Below are 19,535 nucleotides of genomic sequence, written 5' to 3' on the forward strand. Positions count from 1 at the left end.
TCAGCCGGATCTCTGTGTTCATATATGATGACATTATGTGAAAATCATTCGGCAAAGAGCCTTGTTTCGTCCGATTATTCGGGTACTGAAGATAAGAGCACATCAATTGTTAATCAATAATCAATTTTTAATTATAGTAAATGCCGAGAGCGAGAGTTAGTGAAAATTATTATTATTTCAAATATTTAGAGATGATTCCCAACCCCGCAATAACAATGATATTACCTGTCCCATTTTGTTTTCGCTTCAATGTCAAAATTAGTTCCAGAAAATATCTCCCCTTTCAAATAAATGTTTGTTATTACTTTATTTGTTCATCATTTTATTTCCAATTTAATATACACAAATTCATATACTGATACAATATATATTGATTCATAAGGCTACAATATCGGGCAATACATTTCCAAAAGTTTGCTTCATACGCTTGTATCAAAATCGCTCGTTACTATGTACTAATCCGAAAAAAAATATATACTCCATGATAAATTCAAGTACCCAAAATATTCCTAATATAATAGTTTGTGTATATAGTATATCCGAATTTCGTTGTCTGGGCAACGGTTGTTTAATTTTTCAGTGTAGCAATTCTCACTGAGCCCAAAAGTTTGCTATATAGAGTTTACTTGGTCATTTGCACCACGATTTGAGTGGTTTGTTTGCGTTTTATTGCTTATCGTTTGGGATTTGTTAGTTAGATTGGTTAAATTGTCTAACATGTCTTACAATATACTAAATTTCGGACACATATAAGGCTTTCATTTCGATTTTGATCTTGATCAGCAATGTATTAGAGCTTTCTAATGCTCCGCTGTAAGGAACCTTCAATTGTAAATATATATTGTGGCATTTGGTTGGTTAGGATTGGCCCCATAGTTTTCAAAATTGAGGAAATTTTACCTCTGGCGGGCTTTTCAATTCCTTTGTCCATCTCATCTTATTTCATCTTTTGTATACTTTTCAGTTCAAGCACTTAGCTTAACACCAAAGTTGTCTCTAAATGACACATACAATAAATGATATATATTGTTTTTTATTTATGTTTGTATAGTTTAGTTGTTTTGTCGTTGCTTAACATCGCTCTTAAGGTACATTTTAAAGCCGATCAATTTTCAATATTTTCTTCTTACTTTGTTGTCGCATCAATATATTTGCAGATGCATTTATCTGTATTTCTATAAGTATAGATTAACTTCTAAATTAAAAACTATCTTTGAACTATCACATACAAGTTCACTAATAAACAAAAGAGAGAACAATTCAAGGCAAAACACAAAAGAAAAAGAATGGCGGAAATTAGAAAAAAAAACTTGGAAACATAAATGAATGAATATTGTTTTTCTTTTTTTTTAACAAATATAATTAAACGCACTTTGTTGTGGTTTTTGTGGGGCATTATTTTTTGTATCCCCTTGGGTTGGGTTGGTTACATTTGAGAGATGTGTTCCATACAACTAAAACTCACAAATCCTGCTTATCAATATATATTATATATCGTAATGGTTATATGTGTGGTATGGAGTGTGTGTGATTATGTCTCCAAGATCTTAAGACTCACCTAACATATTGCAAAAAAAAAGAGCGCAAACGAAAAAAATTACTTAACTAAATTGAGTTTTAATACATTTTGGGGGATTAGGGCCGTACACTCGAGTGTTAAACGAAGTGGGGAGCCAGAAAAAACCCCTGTTCCCCAGTTACAGTTTTCCCCTTGCATTGTGCAGGGACCCTCTTAAGTATATTTAAAGTTGGGTACTCGCTGGAGGAAATCCTCCGCCCCGCGGCGAGACTGTCTTCCTTAAAGTAGATCTATCTGGTCCATCTATGTTGCCGCCATCGCCTTACAGTTTCACATCGTGCTGTCCCGTCGTCGTCGTCATCGTCGTGGCACCTCCATCCTGGGTGGGCAACTGGGCGGCATCGGCGGTGCGACGTCTCACTTGGATGTACTCCACCAGGTACTCGATGCCCCAGGCAATGGCGCAAATCATGATGCAAACGCTCTGGGTGTGTATGCAAATCGGGTAGCTATCGGTTACGTCCCGAATGAGACCTGAAATTGACGATACGCCATGTTAAGTAAGGAGTCAAGCAGTCAGTATATAGATGATCCTTACCAATAAGTGGTCCAAAAGTAATGACGAACACGGCTTTGCCCACCAAATGCCAGCCAAAAGCCGAGGGCAGTTTTTCCAGTGAGCAGTATTCGGATACGGTTAGCGTAAAGTTACTCAGGGCGGATCCACGGAAAAAGCCGCAAATCGAAAGCCACACCATCAACTGGGTCCACTCCGTTTGCTCAGCCATAACTAAAATGATCAAGATGTCATTGTTACTTATTTGAAACACAAGAAAAAAGGATACCCATCGAGGGTTATATCTGTAAAAATCCTAATAGTCTTTAGAGTAAAATCTCTAATAATATCCTGGACTTCATTTATTTTGAAATTGAGACCTAATCGTAAATGAAATGAATCATACAATATAGCTACTCACTTGAACGGGTCAGGGCCACAAAGATGATGGACACAAGGAAAATGGTGCGCTTCTTGATCGTGGTGCGATCGAAAATCGGAGGCAACACAATCCTGGCGGCGATATCCGTGATGGCCGTGATCGAGAGGCAGAAGGCGACGTCCGCCTTTTTGTAGCCGAGATTGGCAAAGAAGAACGGGGTGACCATCTTGAAGTTCATCTCGGCCACATAGAAAATGGAGAGGCCAAAGAGCAGATTGAGGAACATCTTGTCCTTGAGCATATCAATGTCCAGCAGATCGGCGAAGCGGCGCCAGAAGCCCGGCTTCTTGGCCTTCTTCTTGGCCTCCTCGTCGAGGGCGGCGGCTGCTTCGGCCTGCTTGTCCAGCTCGGTGGGCTTCATCTTGATGAAGCTGTCCCGGTGACCGCCGAGGACAATGCTGCCCGTGGCGGTGCCGACACGTCGCAGTTCGCGATCGTTCTGCTCAAACTCATCGTCGCCGGTGTTGAGGTGCACCTGGAGAATGGAGCCGGTGAAGTCCATGTAGGAGAGGTTCGAGGTGACCGAGGCCTTGCGGCAGCGCAGCTGCGTGGCGTTGACCTCCGCCTGCGATGTGTAGCCGCCCGAATCTCCGCCCGCTCCATGGGCGGCGGACTGAACACCGGCCAGGGACATGATCCGCGGGAAAGTGGGCCTCTTGGGCAGTCCCAGCCTGGAACCATTCATCGTGTTCATGGCCATCTCGGAGTAGTTCTTTCGCATCGAGTGCTGGTGTGGATGGTGCTTGTTGAACAGCAGCGTGTTCAACTCGGGCAAGGCATCCTCCTCGTTGCCATCCTCCTTGATCACCTTGAACTCGGGCGCTCCAGCTGATGCCGCGCCCCCAACTCCGCCCACCGTCAGCTGGGGCTGCGGGGTGGGCAGGGCCGAGATGCACATCAGCTCCTCGTCGTCGAACTCCTCCTTCATGTGCCACTTCACCGGCTGCAGCAGCACCGATCCGACCGTGGCATTGAGGGCCACGCCCGCCAGCAGCAGCACCGCCCCCTGGAAGTCGTACGCCTCCAGCAGGATCCGCACCAGCTGCGGCATTATCAGCATGCCCATGGCCGTCCCGGCCATCGACAGACCCACCGCCTGGCCGCGCTTGTGCTTGAAGTAGTGGTTGAGGGCCACGAAGGCCGCCGACGTGGAGAGGCCCACGCCGATGCCGTTGATCACGGAGTAAGTGCTTAGGATGTGGGCCATGCTCGTCGCCGGCGATGTGAGCGCCAGGCCAAGGCCGCACAGCAGCGATCCGGCGATGGCCACCTTGCGGTAGGAGAACTCTTTCAGCAGCGGGCCCACAAACAGTCCAGAGAAGTTCATGCACACGTCCAGCGCACTGATGATCACCGCTGCCCCCGTCGTGCCCACATTGAGATCCTTGAGAGTGTCGCCAAAGAGCAGGCCGAACGACGGTTCAATGGAGCGTGTGGCCAGCTATAAGAGAAGGATAACAGATTGTCGGATGAGTGCTTGATTGTACAAGTTAGACTGGGTCGACTTGGCTGCTCTTAATTCGTTGGGGAATGACAATTCTGAGCAATATTGAAGAATAAGCCAATGTCCTAAAGTATTCATACAGATATCTAAAAATTGGGAACCCCCTTTTATTTTTCATAGGGCCATGATATCATTTTATTTATTTGCTAAAATAAGTTCAAATATAAAATCATATTTACTCTCCACTCGTAGTAAAGTGTAGTTCTGACACTCTCCCATTAAATGTGCTATAGGAATAATATGTATTACGTCACCTACCTAATGGTAGTCCTACTCTGAGACACCAAGAAAATGCGCCATCATCTTCTGAAGAACTTTCGTTCTTTTTATTTATACCTGCATTTTTTTAAGGGTAGGTCATTCTCTCCTAAAGAATTCGCGTTGTCTTACACATCATTAGTTATTATTTCCTCAGGGATCGACCACGACTCAATTGAAATTCGATTTCTGATCGTTCAGCACCCCATAAATTATACACTTGCTTCGTGTACATTGTATTACTTTTATTCTATTTGTATTTTTATGTGGGCCAATTTGTGCGAGCTAATCTGCCGTTCAGAGGCCGCGTGATTTATCGGCTCCGAAGGCAGAACTTGGAAAGAACTACGTAGAGGAAGAGAGAGGGCGCTGAGCCATAACCATTCCATTATCAGCGAACCAACATTGGGGAACGGCATTTTTTTAGGGAATGAGGAAAAGGGAAAGAGAAACTGACACAAAACATAACGTCATCACACGGATAACCATATCGTAAAAATAAGCTTATCGGTTTTCAGCGGGAAACCAAAAAACGCTACACGAATCAAACTATCTTCGGCAAACCAAAGTTACATACCCTTACAGCTGTAATAAAAATGTATTATTCTATAAATCGACTAACGACTAACGATTGTGACTAACGATTCAATCTACCGACTGTGTAATATTCGAATTGTTTTAAAACAATGAAAGCGAACTTGTTATTGAAATTATACAAATAACATTTTCTCGAGATCGTTTTTTTGATTTTCCTATTATTTTCTTATTAATGTGCCGATCTTGTTATATGATATAGTCTTCCGAATTTTTTAAATGCGTGTATTAGTACTCCAATTGTTCGTATAGCAGCTATATTATGTAGTCTGCCTGAAATTAGATCACCCTCTGCAAGGGTATAAATACCCTTTGGTGCGGGCAAATAAAAAACCCCGAAGTCAGCACTACTCGCCTATCGATGCACTTCAGATGGTCCTCTTCAGGCCTCTGTTTTACCTTATCAGTTGTGCAATAATTCCGTTGACCACCATCTCAATGAGTTTCGCCCTTATCACGTCAGGGACTCGGAATATGATGGACGTGCGACTGAGTAGTCAGTCAGTCGGACGTTCTCTCCCATTCATGATCGATTTGATTGATGGATTTTTCCTATTTGTTTCATTGTACGATTCCTTCTTGGGACCTTGTGGTACCATATCTATGGATGGTGACTGTCATGACTCGAAATTCGAGCATGTCCAATTTGTATTCGTAAAGTGGCTTGGCCTATAAAGTGGACTGGCATGAATTTGGTATTAGATTATACAGTTTTGTTGTGGGCTGGCATCAAAATTCCGTTTGTTTGTACATTTTAGAGGTCAACTAACCGAATTAATAGTGTGGGAAATGTGGGTGAAAAAAGAATTGGAGATTAATTTTTGTTTAATGATTTTATGTCGCTATCTTTATAGTTTCTCATTATTATATTTGCCTTACGAGTTTTTTTTCTAAAATCAATTGTTCTCGAAAGAAGGGTGACTCAATTACTCTAATGAGTAAAAAATGTATGCCGTATATTTGCAAAAAGCTTACGTTTAAAACTATCGTAAAACACTTAAGGTAATAATAAATGTGGAATAACAAATTTTCTTTACATTTATTATGACTAAATAAAATACGGTGGGAAATCATTTTCACTGCTTTGAAGTTTACAGTTCGAATCTGTTCGAATTTTAAATAAGTTTACTAAAAGAAAAGTTATAGATGGCCTTTTCAGAACTATTTTATATCTACTTCCAACTTTGACTAAGAACTCCCAACATATAGTAAAACCTTTTAGTCCGACCAAGCATATGTATACCCGATTGATGGGCTTCTTAAAGTGTTTTATTTGTTTGCGGTTGGGCTGCGATTATTATTGATTGCGTTTTGGTGCCTATTGATTTTCGAATTTCTGAATTACGGCGCCTGTCCGAGGCACTTTTTTATGTGCTTTTATGGGGCGTTTCAGTCAAAGCTTTAATTGCTTGATAATTCAATTATCAGAACTCATAATTGAAGCAGGAAAAACATTTGAAGAAAACAACACGCGCTCGCTAGGTGTGCCAAATGAATATTGCTAAAATAGTTCAATCATTTGTGATAATGAGGGGGAAGTCAATATTACTCTGGGTTGGGGCAATTGGGGTTCCATAATTCACTTTAAATTCCCACACTTTGATTTCAATAAGGTCAATTACAGTTGATTGATCAAGTTGGATAGGCTAAATAACACAACATTCTACTGGCACTTGTAAAAAAAAAAAACGTTTAAGGATTTAAAGTTATTTTAAAGAGTTCTCTTTTTTATTATATCGCCAAACAATAACTTTTTTCGTTGCATAGACAATCAATTAACTGATTTATTTAGTAACGCTTTGACTTGACTAATAAAAATAAACAAATTTCACTGTACAAGGGCTTTAAAATTGCCAAAAAGTTAACTTTAATTGGATTGTTCTGATTTACAGCAATTGTTCGATCTGGATATAAATTTCCAGTTCCGCCATAAAAAGGAAATCTCATTCAACGCTTGTTTTTCGATTCAACAATATTTCAAGAATACCAAAAACTAATCCGACCTGTTTTCATTTCAAATTTGCACATTTTCAGCGCTGGCGGCGGACAAGGAGGGTTTTTATTGTAATGTGTAAATAAATATTTTGGTAGCCTATTGCCTGCTGCTGTTGGGGATTGTTTATTAGCTATTGCCATATTCTAGATATATGTATATACACATGTTTTCTTATATTTGGTTTGACTCGCGGCTGTGCTCGACAGTTTTAGCGAATAACAGCCAAAGTCAAACAGCAAACCCGTTAACAACCAAGTCGGGAACACGCTGGGAATCTGTTTGTTGGATGTCGATATTGCTCCAAATCAGCTTATTGATTTATGCGCCGCTGGGTATAATTTAATTGTGGTCAAAGAGGGGGGCTTAGATGCGAAATTTGCACAATTAGCTGCTAACTTATTTTTAAACATATCGTGCAATATTTTCGAATCTAATTTACAAGTATATACTTCGTTGCCGTCGACTGCGTGAAATTAACGTGACACTTGAGTGTTCGCAACGAAAGTTGGTTTTTATACATATAAGTATACAGATATAAAAATACGTTCATATATGACTATTGCTATATCGTTGCCGTTCCCTATATAGACAATATTACTTAACATTTCGCTATCGCCCTTCACGCGGCTAACACGTTGTCGTAGTTCAGTCAATTGTATTTGAAGGGTTTATGGGGTAGAAATATTTGTCTTTTTAAGGTCAGAAAAAAACTCTAAACAATCTACAATAGCAACTACTTAAGATGAGATTTATGGCTTTCAAAGTCGTATTTCAAATTTTCTCATGTTTCTCTTTCTGACTTTTAAACAATCTACACATATGTCAAACAACTTAGTACTCATAAATTACACATCCGAATCGGAAGCCAAACGTTCAATAAATGTATTTTACTTTAATTTCTGTATTTAAAAATGTATCAATTTCGTCTACTTATTATGAATGTTTTTATCAGAAAAACTCATACTGCAAATTTCAATTATTAATAATAATGTTGCAATATATCAGAATCCACGCTACTTTCTGGAGTTTAATTCTTAGAATTGTAAACAATATTGGCAAAATTGGAAATCATCTTAAGTAAAGGGACGCCACATTCACGGTCTATTAATTCGCCAATATGTGGTAAAATATCCGCAATATTGTTTTCGATATATTTTAAAGACGGATCTTGAAACGCAAATTATAATGCACCAAAATAAATGATTTACTAATTATACTTTAAACTCAAAACCGATAATGTTAGAAAATCATTGCTTGGATATTCAACCTTTCCCTTGTTCCTAGTTAGTTGATCTATTTTTAAAGTTTAGCTCAGCTTAAACCTATTTCACAACATGTAAAAATAGCACGCCTGGGTCTCGGGATACGAAAAGTTCCACTGTCTATCTGGAAAGATATTGAATGGGGCTTTTGGGAGGCACTTGGTGGCGCGTGTGTGTGTTACCGGTTTCGAATTCGCTTTTGGCGTGTTATCAATTTTCAAGTCCAAAGTTCGAGAAGTCGTGAAGTGTGGTGGTGGGTGGGATGGATATAACCCATATTATGCCATCATAATATGTCGCCCCCATGTCAACGATGATGACGTTGCCGAACAGACGTCACTGGATTCCACCTCTTCATCCCCCTTCTTAGGAAGCTCTTGACCGCCGTCGTAAATCAAGTCCATTCATCCTATCGATTTCCCATTAAGTTTTGCGTGGCATTTTTTATGCTTCCAACTTGATATTTCATCATTCCAGTGGTTTCTCCTTCACAATTTGAACTTAATATTTAAATGGTATCTGGTATTCTACTGTCCATTTTTCAGCTTGATAAGAAGTGAATGGTTGAGCCCTAGGTTAATTTCCGGGTCGGTCTGGTCTACCTTTGCAACAATAATTGCCTCCAGAAGTTAGTAGCTCGTTTATATGTACGACAGAATCGGTCAATTACAGGTAATAGTCTAGAGAAATTGTAAAATTGTGTAATTGGGAATACTTAATGAATTTATTTTCGGCATTAACACACGCATTTTTCAATTGTGCGGAAAGTTACGTATTGTAACTTATTATTTCTGTAATTGCATTCGAAACATGCATTCGGAACATGCAAAGGTTGCCTTTTTTCAATTTGTTTTACATTTTTAAATTAATTATTGGAGTTATGGTTAATTGAGGTAGAATTTGGCTACATTTAATTAGCAGCTGAAAATTCGAAATGTACGAGTAATCCATTCTGTTGAGGGAATTAATAAAATTATATAGAACCCAATGATTCTGTGGCATTGAAATGTGGGAAATTTAAATATTCAGATTTACTTTCAAGTTCAGCTCAAGGGTATGGGGATGGAGTGTTAAGGTAAGGTGATTTGTTAACCCGTTCAGTTCAATGCATTTTATTCGGATTCAGTTACCCCCCAGATCGCTACCAACCACATTGACTTAATTAAAAGTTAATTTACATAATTTAAATTTTACATTTTGTCATATATTTTAATTTATTGTGTAACTTTACGAGTGCCTTGAACTTGAAAACTCCGTGTGGGTAATGTTCTTCTTGGTAAAACAATATTTCATGTTTCTTAAACGGAAAGTTAAGAAAAATAAGAAGCGAAAAAAAGAAAGATCGACACAGAGGACGATCGTCAGTGAATTAATATGTTCGAATTGAAATTAAATTGTTGCTGTTTGTTGGGCCCTCATGGCAATTGAAACAATTAATTGTGAAGTACATTTCACTACCGAACCAAACTGAGCAAATTTCAACTCAACTCGGCTCAACTGAACTCGACTGAAGGGGGATTCGGCCGCAACCAAACATTTCAATTAAAACCACCCAGCAACAAAAAATTATAATGAAAACGAAACAATAACAAAAAGTTGACTCGACATTGCCATAAAACAAAAGCCGTCACCAAGCTGAACTCGAAATTGAATTGAACTGAACCAAAGCCAAAGCGATTCGAACTGCACTACAGTTTAATCTCGATATTGAGTAACTACTCTATTTGATTATGGAATTTAAAGTATTGTTGTGTTGCTATTAATTCGGACAAATGTAGAACAGTATTTTCAATTCTTCAACACTGACATATGGTCCCAAAAATGTGTGCAATACTGTGCAAAAATCGCTTAACTATAATTTATCTGATAAGAGTTATTAAAGAACACAATCAAAACTATATTCATCGACTATTTTCTCTTATGTGTGAATAAACAAAGCTATAACCAACACCTGATGTATAGTTTGCATTCAAAAAATTATTACTCAGGTCACTTTTCAAAAAGTTATTATTCAGGTCACTTTAGTTCTTAACACAAATGTTTTATTATTTATTTTATACTTAAAACTTTATTTCGAGGCTCTACTGTTAATAGGGTACAAAACAGAGCGGATGGAGGCTTAATATTGGGTCTGATGGCTCTGATGATGTCGATGCTGGCTTGCACATGATCGCAATCATGTGATTTACCCAATACACATATTCTCGTGCAGAGATACTCCCATATACAGATAGGCAGGTCTCAGATACAGATACGTATACAATTGGAGATGCAGATACAGTTACGGGAGCAGCTGTTGTAAGCTGCAAACGAGTCTTTTTTTTTGTGGTGGGGGCAACTTGCAACGGACGAGGAGTAGTCACGTGATCGGCAGCATCAGCTGTGCTGGCCTTTGTTGTGACTAAACCGGATTTGCCACAACGCTTGGGAGGCAGGAAAATACGGCATCTCATGTGCATTTGACTATTGACATTGATGGGGACACGTTGTTAAGGCTATTACGGCTTGTTTGGGGCCTTTTTATGCGGTTCGTTTTATTTTTTGCTACCGCCAGATTTACTGATCGCTTTTCACTTCTCCCCGCTCGATCACGATGATCACGTGACGTCGTTGAGGCCAATGCAAAAATAAATTGGGAAGAGAAGAAAGTTTTCTTTTTGCGAATTCAATTTACATGCCGTTTCTCTGTTGCTGCCTTGTGGCAAAAACGTTTTGTTTTTCGGGGTTTTGATTTCAGAGAATTATCGAAAGGAAAATTGCCTTGACTCAGTAGCTATTTTTCGCAATTAGATTCACTAGTCAATGCTAAATTGATAGAAAGTTTAAAAATACAGCATAATAAAATAGGGAAGTCAATTAAAAATAATCTATATAATAAAAAATACTTAGTTGAAAGCCCTATGGACTGTAATTGCATTATCAGCAACACCGTTCTGTGTTCAAAAAACCTAACAAGTGCAATATAAGTATTTAGAGGTCATTAACCACAAACTTCATTTGGAGTAAATTAAACGAGTAAAGGAATAGCATAAAAAATGGGATACTTTTCTGAATTTAAGATCCTTTAAATCTATTTAAATCTATATTGAACATCGGTCGATTTTCCAAAATCTGTTGATCTGCAGACTGTTGTTGCCAACTTGGGCATTAAAACATCTGAAAATCACCATTTAGTTTATGGAGGATGAATGTCTGGCGCGTGGGTTGGGAATTAGCACCCGTATCCCACATTGATAACCTATCAAATCCAAATCCAATACTGCGATCTCGTGCGGTTCGCAGTAGGGTTTCATAGCCCATAGCACAATAGACAGATTCTTCGGCTGAACGCTTTTAGCAGTTGTTAAAATTTAATTAACATTATGAGATCGCCACACGCTTTTGGATGGCGATCGCATGGATCGATCGATCGATATATCGTTTGGTTTTAACATTCACTTGCGAATGCTCATTGTGCAGCTTCTTTGTGTGAAGTGTGTTTGCTTAGTTAAAGGCGTTCGCATCTTGTTTGCACGATCCCCTTAGGAATATAAACACATACTACTAGTATATTTCAACCGCTTACTGTGCTCTATTTTAATTCTATTTATTGTTTTTCTCGCGCCTGGTACTCGGAATTTGTCAAAGAAATTAGCTCTCATTTGCGAAAACAGAGGCCAATCCACACAGACACATTTACCAATTGTGCAAAGAAAAAACGTCACAATTAACAAGAAGACATTTGAATTATTCGGAATTTGTCGGGGAAATAAGTGAGAATTTGTTTATATTTTGGGTGTAAACATTACCATTTTATTTATTTATAATATTATTTATTCAAGAACATGATTTACTTATAGATTACCAAAATATGGTATTTTGAATAAAAAATACTTCCTATAAGAATACTTTCAAAGTAATTATTTTTATAATAGACTTTTCCAATGAAAAATTATTACATATTTTAATGGCCTTCGGCAGTCAGTCTTTCCATAATATTTCAAACAATTATGCCTATTTTAATAAACTGACGTTTCCTTTGGGGGTCGTGCTTTTGACCTTCAAGTAATCGATCCTTTACAGTCGATTTTCCAAATGTCAGACTTCTGAAACCCCTTAAAACCATCTGATTTGAAAGACGTTAACTTATCTGAACACCATTCGGAAATGTTCTAATTGGCTTTCGAAGTGCGACGACACTAATGCCACTTCACATACAAACACATATACGTAATATGTGTTTGTTTACACATATGTGCGGGCATGTCCAGATATAGATTTTTCGACTCGAGTGAAGCATGCCGGATACTTTTATGACGTATTGAGTTGCGTTAAGTGAGCATGCGTTAGTCGAATGCTAAACGGTCGCCCGATCGGTCAAACACAGGGTGATTACACCCGACAGAACGCCCAAGATGGGTACAGATCGGGGATTGGAGGACTGGGGAACTGGGGACTGGGGACTGGGGACTCGAAACTCGGTCTCTCACGCCCGCCTTACATGTCCAGTTCTCTGCTAATCGAAATCCGCGTATTCTAATTATCAATTAAGCCGATGTGCTAAATTTTAAGCTTAATTGCCTGGCACTTGCTGATTCGGGGGGTTTTCGCTTTGGTAACATCTTGAGCCCCACGAACCAATGTGTTAATCGCACCTGATAATGATAACAGAGACCGCAACAAAAACGCAATCAGAAATGGTAGCGGCGACAGCGCGATTCAATGACGACTTCTCTTTGTATATTTAATTACTTGTTTTGCTCTTTTTCTTTCCAAATTGGCTTCTGGTCAAGGGGTGGAATGACACTCTCCAAATAGAAATTAAAGGGCGCAAAACCAGTCGGACTTAGAAATACCCTCTATATAAAAAACGTTTTCAAGATTTAATGAATTAATAAATAAATAGATAAAAAGGTATTGTTTTTAGGGCAATTGAGGGATTCTTATGGACACGCCATTATAAAAATAGTACGGTGTTAAAAATCTTTGTGGATAGAAATTCGACTGGCTAATATTGTGTTTGGTATTATTATAAAATGCGGCGCATTCATTTATAATAAACAAATTAAAGTCTTGATTAATTCGACTTCCGATAAATACTTAGGATATTTGCATAATCGTATCAAAATACAATATACCCCGAGTGCTAAGTAATTGGGAAAAAGCCGAACGAGAGCATCAGCACAAGTGGCAGCCACAACATTAAGTTGGTATTCATTATTGCGCTGACACTGAACACACAGATGCGAAAACACCATATATAATTTATAGGTAAACAGAGACAACAAATCAGACGACACACACGGCAAATAGATAGGTGGATAGAAAAAGAACAGATGGGAATGAAAACAACAGACGAAAGATTCGTCGTGCGTTCAAAGTCAGTGGAGCAAAGTCCACAGTCATTCTTCGAAGAAGAAATCTTCGGCTAGTGTTCAATCGTTGTGCAAATTTCATCATCGGTCAACCAAAGAGCGCTACAACCCACTGGATTTCTATTGTCAAAGCTGCTCCATGGAAAAAAAGTAGATTTAATTTGCAGCCGCAATGTTCAAACAAAAACACGGCTGGAAATCAATCACAATCAAATACAAATTGACGAGTGGCAAAGTCAATCAATTGACCCACGGATTTGTAGAGAATTTCCACCCATTTTTTTTCTTTTAGTTTTTAACAAAGGATTTTTAAACCAAAGAAAATATTGAGCAGTTAAAAAATTGAGTTAAAGCGCACTTTAGTTTTGTAGATAACTAATGTTTTCCACCAATTTAATGGAAAGGATTTAAATTCATACATAATGATTTGATTATTTATAATTTATTTGATATTTTGACTGTTCGAATATGTTAAGATACCACTTAACCTTCTCTCACATCACTTTTATTTAAAAGGCACTGTCAATAATTGAGATATTTATTTACACTTTTGATTGCAGTTAAAACAAAGCGATAAGTAATGATTAATCACAGCGATAAGCACGCTTTATATAAAATCGTTTTGTGGCCTAATGACAATACGCTAATGGATATTTTGTTTCAAATAAATGCAGCAATTATTCCGATGAGGTTAAATATGATTGTATATAAAAGTGTCGGCAACCTCGAGGCAAACCCATTTCCAAATTATATATCTTTAGCTTTTGCATATATCTCCATAGTTTTATCTGCTCTCGCCGCCTTTCGGTATCGGTCACGTGCTTTGGCTAATGGGTTCGGCCACGGGTCTTTGTTTTGCGGCCTTACGTAAACAATTTTCAGCGTATTTTCAATTGGATTGCGAGGATATTTGGCTATATAGCAAGTCGTTCTTTATCATTGCCTTGGGCCTTGCAGACAGACAGACGACGCGGTTCTTTTTCTTTGGTTTCTGATAAGGTATTTAAACAATGTGCCCCGACTAGACATTCAATATGTGAATACAGAGAAAAAGAATTTTAAGCCTCTGAATCAGGCGATTAAATGGTACTTGCCAATTTCCAATACATTAACTTCAATAAGTAACAATTTTCAATAACGCGAAGAACCCATTTATTTTAACATAATCAATTTATACATTATTTATACATTTTGTGAATTGCGTTTTAACATGTAATTCACTTATAAAATACTTCTATAATTAACTGATTTCCAGTTGATATTTTTAGATGATTCTCAGCTTATCTGATTAAAAATACTATTTAAGTATATTTCAACTGATATTTTTCGTTATTTGATTATAAATCAATGCTACATTATTTTAACTCAGTAATAAAATTAAGTAGCTTGTTCAACTGGGCAATTTAAGTCACCATTACTCCTAATATTCTTAAATCAGTGAATAATAAATTTTTCATAACTTTTTACGGCCATGTTTCCGGCTAGATTGTGTGAGAGAGGAAAAATAAACTTCTTCAGGGGTCCAGTCATCATGGCAACAACTTGAATTATTGCGTTAGACCCATGTTGTTTGTACCAGCTTCAAAAATGTATTGTTTATGGTGCACATATTTCTCTATTGGTTTCTCGCGTTGTATAAGGTTCAAGTGTTAATTTGCCTCGTAAATGATTTAAAAGCGATTAAACGTGTGCCCGGTGAAAGATAGTGGTAGTATGTATAACGGAACGAAAACAAACAAAAGTTGCGATTGCGATTAGTCGTTCGAACTTAACCTAGAAGTAATCGAACACATAATCGAATGATTGGCATATCAGGCAGTCGCCATCTAACCCCAATAATACAGCTCCCCCGATGATGAAGATCGATTTTGTTTTCGCTATGCACCTTTCATTCTATTGTGCCGAGGATCAATTAAATTTTACGAGTGTTTTAAATTTTCCGGCAAGGGGTACTAAAACAAACTACTCGAGATTTCGGTGTCGAAGTCTGGAAGTTGGTCGTGTGACCAAGTGGGTCACAAATATCTTATCTATCTTGTTTCCATGGGATATATTTGCACGACCATGATTCAGGACAGTTTTAATCGACTGATTAGGAGATGATTAAAGATCTTGTTTTCGTGTTGGGCCCACCTGCTCGGGATCGTTCGAAGGTCGTGTGAACTTGGCCCTGACGTCACCGAACTTTTTATGATTTCAAATATTTAAACAAATCTTAACCGAAATATTTTGGAACTTGGGAATTTTCATGTTCTCTTTCCTGCACTAATTTTTATTTACAACCATCCCCAAGTGTCGTGGATTTAGTTTCTCTCTTCATATGTACATATACAAAAGACCAAATATAAAAGGCAAATTCCGTGCCAAACACTCAATTTGTTTTTCAAATGGCGCATTTCTGGTGGAGGTTTCGTTCTAGTGTTTTGTTTTTGTTGCAACAAACGTTGGGTGAGGATTGACTGGAGGTGACAACCACCATGGGTTGGCAGATAAATGTCCAGTATACGAAAATGGATCGTTAAAGGGGGGTTATATAAAAATGCGATATTTTTCAAATGAAATATGTACATTTGCATTACAAGATACATAGTTGCAAATTAAATCAAATAATAATAAAAACTTTTGCTATCAGTTTATTTTAGAAAGTGTCAAGTAATGTATAGATTTAAAATAATAATCGCATTTCTGAATATAAAAAGTTTTTTTTTCTTATATAAATATTTTTTAAAATATTTTAAATAATAAAATCAGATTGAAAAATGTAGATTTGTTTTTTAATATCCATTTGTCTGGTTTGTCGGGTATTACTTAGTTCAGGGATTTCATCCATCCCAACTTTTCAAACCACCCTCGAAAAATCGTGTCCCAACGCATTTGGCTTCAATGACCGAGCATTGGCACTCAATACGTGCTCACATCCTAACCATATCCCCCCATCTGTGTTCCGTGGATTTTTTTTCAGAGTCGGCGGCACCCAGATGATATAAGCACCTATAATGCTCATATCATTGTCTCCACTCTGAGTACGCATAATCATTGCATGGGACTTTTGCTGTCAATTTTCGAGATCTTCGCTTGGCCACACACAATTAGCATTTATAATTGCACATCGTCTCGACTCATTTACCAAGTCGCTTGGTTATCGCTCAAATGGAAATAAGCCAATTTTAGGACTATTACATAATTGCCATGATCTGATTTTGAGGCTTTTGGAAGTGCTTCACACTAGCGATGCGTCATACAAATGATAGTGGACTTTGCTCAGGACTGAATATCTGCTTTGGAACCATGTGATGCAATCAATAGTGATTAAATCTTATTGTTTGCCCAATGTATATTAATTGTGGAGTCGTTTAGATTGATCGTTAGCCAAATGGCCAACAAACAAATTCCATTGTTATAACCAAAAATTCTTGGTTTCTTTGGGCGCAGATAAAATGAAAGAAGCAACATAGGACACTTAATTGATGATCTCATAAAATTCTTTTTATGATGATAATAGTGATAATAGTGGGTATTATGTGCCAAGAAAATTCCAAATATCTATTCAGAATTATGTGATACATATATTAAATCAAGAAAAGTGTGTCAATTGATTCTTGAATATGCCAGCACATCCTATTTTCGCGTTCAATCTCTTTGTTTGGTGCCTCGGGCCAGATTGCAACAGCAACAAGAGGAACGAAACAGAACTAAAACAAAAATACAAATGTTGTATATAGGCATATAAGGAGTCAGAGCCAACTACAGAAACTGAGAAAAAACTCTGTTGAGACGCATTTTCGAGATCACGCGGCGGGTGCGTGACCGCCAGACAGATGCGATCTGAAAACCCACAGAAAACTCTTTGGCCATGAGATCGGGGGTCTCCTTTTTCTCCTCTCCATATGGGCATCTCTCTCTGGCTCATTTTAAATTAGGAAGCAGCTGTTTGCTGACTGACTTCATCAAAAAGAGTTTATAGCAGTCTGCGGGGTGCAGCCCAGATTCAGATACAGATACAAATAGAGGTTTGGATACACATTCAGATGCCATGGGCTCTGGAAATCAGGTAGAAGGTCATTTGTAGGGGTTTGTTTTCTGTTTTATATTTCGCAAATTATGAACTTAAAACCTTATTGATAGCAGAAATGTTTAGGCAGAAACAGTGATTAAGAGGACTTCTGTTTCGTTACCAGCTTAACAAAAGCATATGCTTGCTCTAATGATAGGAATTGGATCGCCCTTAAAACAGCTGTGTAACTAATTCTGTTTTTGCACTCAACCAACTGTTATTCAAAAACAGGTATGAGTTTTTCAACCCACATTTAGATTTCAACTTTAAATGCAATGGTCACATCTTTAAATAAAATTATATATTTTAAATGTGGTCAACAACACTCGCTTGTGAATAATTGATTTGCATCAAAGTCACGCAAACATTACAATTAATCCGATACGAGTTTTTTGTAGGGATACATTTATCTTTTCTTGTTATATATTTAAATCCCTGTGTTTAACATTAATTAAACGGTTTGTCAGTTGTAACTAATTACTACTTTTAATATTTTAGTAAGCACAAATTAAATAAAATATAACTTACAGAGATTTTAAGCTATTAAAAAAAACAGCAGTAACTCGCTCCTGTCCATTAGGTAATTTATATTTAATGAAATTGGCTTAAATGCGCCGCCCCACAAGTGAGCCATTAAAGGTAGCCCCATAAATCGGGGTGTGTGTAAACATGTGAAAATGCGGGTAGGACTAGAAAGCATATTGAATTTCGTCATATTTCATTGGAGTCTTATCGTTCATATGAAAACAAGTTTACCACGAGCGCCAGCCATATAACTATGAAATGCCATGGGGTTCGGAACTAACCTATCCTAAGTGCAAATGAGGGAAGTGAGGCAGGAGAACAGGAACAATGAATTGCAACTGGATGGAAAAAGGGTAGGAGGGTGGTGAAAGGTCACAGCCATTGGTCTCCTAATTGATTGGCATGTCGGATATCGGAATGTGTCGTCGAAGGGGTAAATCAATCTAGTATTTAATCGGGGGCGACTTACGTTGACCAAACTAACGCCAAAGCAAGCGACCCATCCCCATCCGCCATCGGGGGCCACTTTTCTGGGCTGTTTGGTTGCCATTTCTGCTGTCTTTGTTGTATGGTTCGGTTCTCCTCGCCTTTTTCTGCTCTTTCTTCTGCTGTGTGTTTTCCTGGATTTGCTTTGTTGTTTAGGTATCTATATATGAGGTGTAGTATATATAGATTTATGGATATTTTTTTACGTCGTGGTTTTTTTTTCGCTTTTCTTAATTTATGCCCGCTGTATCTGTGGTTTGTTTTTTGATGAAGTCTAATTATATTTTTTCATTTCCATGATTTTAGGCAACACACTTAAAAAAAAAAACAGAAAAGCAGACTGCTGCTGTTTATAAATATTTAAGGATTGAGTGGGTTTTTTGTTGTTTGATTTTTTCTTTATCAGTGTTTCTTATCACATTGGAATTTTAATTTAATTTGTTATTTTATCAAAATTTATTTAAATTGGTGGTTTGTGTTTTCTTTTGTTGCAAGGCACTTGGGATGTTTTTATTATTTTGTTGTTAATTATTTTCTTTTGGCCAGTTGGTAGTATTTGCTTTTGTTTTGGTCAGCTTGTTTTTTTTTTCATCCAGCTGTTTCACTGTTCTCCCTTGTGTTCAAGGGGGGTGCTGACTGTGGGTATGTGTGTGTTGGTGTTATTGTTGTTGGTAGTGTTTTGTTGTGGTTGTTGTTCTGATGTCTTGTCGGTGGGAGGCGGGGGCGGGGCCTTTGGGGCCTGCGTTGCGTCGCTCTCAGCGGACTCTTGCCGTTTGGTAGCGTGGTCGCCTCGCACAGCGCTATTTATTACAAAAAGAGGGGGCGGCAGGCGCTCAATGTCTCCGTCTTCGTTTCCGTCTCCTTCTCCCTTTCCCTGGCCCTGGTCGCTCTGTCTCGTCGCCTGTCCGTCTCGCTCGCTCTCGTCGTCGCGTCTCTTCCTCGGTTCGATGAGGTACGCGCGGCTGTTCAATCGATACTGACTGCC

The 19,535-nt window shown here is 38.2% G+C and overlaps 1 protein-coding gene across 1 annotated transcript; it reads right to left on the minus strand.

Annotated features, from left to right (window-relative positions):
- Positions 1-1,017: 1,017 nt before the first annotated feature.
- LOC108042974 lies at positions 1,018-18,922 on the minus strand. Its single transcript, XM_017121498.2, has 4 exons — positions 18,534-18,922; positions 2,497-3,958; positions 2,118-2,309; positions 1,018-2,053 (listed from the first exon to the last, which is right to left on the minus strand). The coding sequence occupies exons 1-4, from the start codon at positions 18,612-18,614 to the stop codon at positions 1,842-1,844; spliced, it is 1,947 nt and encodes a 648-aa protein (XP_016976987.1). The 5' UTR covers positions 18,615-18,922; the 3' UTR covers positions 1,018-1,841.
- Positions 18,923-19,535: the final 613 nt, after the last annotated feature.

This window comes from Drosophila rhopaloa, unplaced genomic scaffold, assembly GCF_018152115.1.
Source record: "Drosophila rhopaloa isolate 14029-0021.01 unplaced genomic scaffold, ASM1815211v1 contig_3, whole genome shotgun sequence".
Lineage (NCBI taxonomy): Eukaryota > Metazoa > Arthropoda > Insecta > Diptera > Drosophilidae > Drosophila > Drosophila rhopaloa.